Raw genomic sequence first — 2,494 nt, 5'->3', positions numbered from 1 at the left:
GCTTTAAGTGCGTTGTTCCATCTTCTCTTACTACGTGTTTTCTACCCCCAGTAAAATACACCTACTCTTCTCACTCCGGTGTCCGAGTTTAATTAGTGTCCGTAATCAGCAACCCCCAGGGACAAGTGACACTCACGTGGTGCAGCACGTGGATGCGGTAGGAGCCCTCGGAGGGTTTCCCGTCGTGCACGATGTTGGCGATGAGGTCGTAGGTGGTGTTGGCGTGCGCCGCCTGCACCTCCTCCGACAGGTACTCCCGCAGGTCCACGTTCCTGGGGGACACCCCGGAGCACCCCACACCCCTCAGCTGGGTGTCACCGGCACCCAAACCCCAACGGAACCCCTACACTACCCACAGACCTCCCCAGAAGATGAGATGATTCCAACCCCCCCTTAGATGCTCCCAATCCCCCTGCAGATGCTTCCAAACCCTCCTAAATGCTTCTAAACCCTCCTCAGACGCTTCCAAATCCCCACAGATGCTCCCAGCCCCCCTCTCCTAGATGCTTCCAAACCCTCCCCAACTGCTTCCAAACTCGTCCGAGATGTTTCCAAACCACCTTTAGATGCTTCCAAACCTGCTCCAGATGATTCCAAACCCACCCCACCCCCCCAGGTGCTCCCAAAGCCCCTCCAGATGCTTCCAAACCCACAACAGGGTGCAGGGAAAGGGAGAGAGAAACCCCAAGTGTTCACTGCTCACGTGATGGGGAAGTTGACGATGGTGGGGTTCTTCTCGACAAAGAAGTTGTTCTTGGTGAAGCGCTTGATGCAGAAGATGAGGTAGGGAGGCAGCCTGGTGAGCTGGAAGCGCTTGAGAAAGTTCTCCTTGTAGGTTTTGTACTCCTTCTCGGTGGCGCCGTTGAATTTGGCCAAGATGCTGAAGAGGGGCACCTGGGGGATGATGAGCTGCTCCTTCTCGTCCTTGTAGAGCGGGGCGGTGGGAAGGTCCAACGTCAGGTACATGAAGGTGGATTCCACCATCATCTCCTGGTACTCGGTGTTCTGCAGGAGCTGCGCCTTCTCCTCGGCTGGCTGCGAGACACGGGGCTCAGCTGGGGGCTTGCAGACCCCCACGGGGGCAAGAACCACCCCCCTTTGCCTTTCCATGTACTCACCAGATCCGGGTGAGGCAGTTTTTTGGTGAAGATGCGCATAGAGCCCTGGAAAACGTCGGTGACAATGGCTGCGGGGACAGAAAGACGTTGGGGGGAGACCAGGGGTGACACGAGGGTGCCCCAAAGGAATAAGGAGCCTTCATCACCCTCCACTCACTCTTCTTCTTCTTCTTCGTGCCACCCAGGGCCGAGTGTAGAGCGTTCAGGAACCAGGAGAGAAAGTCCACCCCGTCCCCTACCAACCAGAGAGTACATCAGAACTGGGGCAGGCGGCTGGATCCAGAGTCCCCCCCCACCATCCCACCCTGCTCCTCACCTTGCTTGGTGATCTGGAAGTTCTTCTTGCTGCAGAGGACCACAGCCTGCAGCATCTCATGGGGCGAAACGTGCGCTTTGAAGTTCCGGGGGTTCCAGAGTTTCCGCATCAGCTCCCCAAAACGCTGCACCAGCAGGAACATGATGTCCCCGGGCGGACGCTGGATGCTCTTATAGTTCTCCTCCTCCAAAAAATAATTCCTCAGTGGCGGCACGTTGGATAAAGCCTGTGGGAGAGAAGCCAGGAAGCATCCCTGCCAGCCTCGGGGTGGGGTTTCACCCCAAAAATGAAGCCTGGAGCCCCCCACCTGGTGATACCTGGAGGACGGCGTTGGCGTAATCGTTGGCTTTGATGTTGTTGAGCCCCACGATGCCGGGCAGGTACGTGGTGCCATCATAGGCACGGGAGAGCTTGGCCTGCTTGTCCAAGTTGGTGATCTGCTGCGCGGTGAAGGTGGGCTTCAGCACGTACTGTGGGAGAGAAACGGCGTCGGAAAAGAAGGGGGGCACACGAAGCTGAACCCCCTCCCAGGGCAGCTCAGCCCTCCTGCCGCACCGTGATGTCCTCCAGCGAGGAGTCGATGATCTCGTAGTTGTCGGGGAGGCAGTAAAACTTGAGGGTGTGGAGGTTGAGGAAGACATGGTGGCTGAACTGGACGCTGTGGATGTAGGCGTGAGACTTCAGCCCGCGGCCTGTGGGGAAGAGGGGAAAGTGTGTCAGGGCAGGGGGGGCATGGGAGGGGCACGAGAAGGAGGTGGTGGGGTTGGGGGGAGCCTCAAGTCCTCAGAGAGGAGAGAGGGAGGATGGGAAACCCAGGAGTCGGTGGAGATGGGACAGAAGGGCTTTCCCACCTGCATCTGGAGGCTGCTTCTGCCCACCCCAAGCATTCCCGTGCCTCTCCCCAGGCAACATCTGGTCCCTGGGTATCCCTGTGCCCCCCCCAGCAGCACCCCAGCCCTGGGTGTCCCTGCCATGTCCCCTCAGCAGCACCCCACTCCCCAGGGGGACTCACCCTGGAAGTACTTCCCGCAGACGAGGCAGGCGTAGACGTTGATGTGGG

General features: G+C 58.8%; 1 protein-coding gene across 1 annotated transcript; it reads right to left on the bottom strand.

Moving 5' to 3' along the window:
* Nucleotides 1-88: 88 nt before the first annotated feature.
* On the bottom strand, nt 89-2,489 carry USP39 (ubiquitin specific peptidase 39; the record flags this gene model as incomplete). Its single annotated transcript, XM_026867406.1, has 8 exons — nt 89-272; nt 704-1,035; nt 1,119-1,186; nt 1,276-1,353; nt 1,435-1,660; nt 1,752-1,904; nt 1,990-2,126; nt 2,447-2,489. Coding segments are annotated over 8 exons (1,221 nt in total), but the record flags the coding sequence as incomplete, so codon positions are not given.
* Between the last annotated feature and the right edge of the window lie 5 nt (nt 2,490-2,494).

Source organism: Athene cunicularia, unplaced genomic scaffold (genome assembly GCF_003259725.1).
Source record: "Athene cunicularia isolate RWA unplaced genomic scaffold, athCun1 SCF_349, whole genome shotgun sequence".
Lineage (NCBI taxonomy): Eukaryota > Metazoa > Chordata > Aves > Strigiformes > Strigidae > Athene > Athene cunicularia.
Note: the sequence above shows the minus strand (reverse complement) of the source record. Positions and strands in the feature narration are given on the sequence as shown.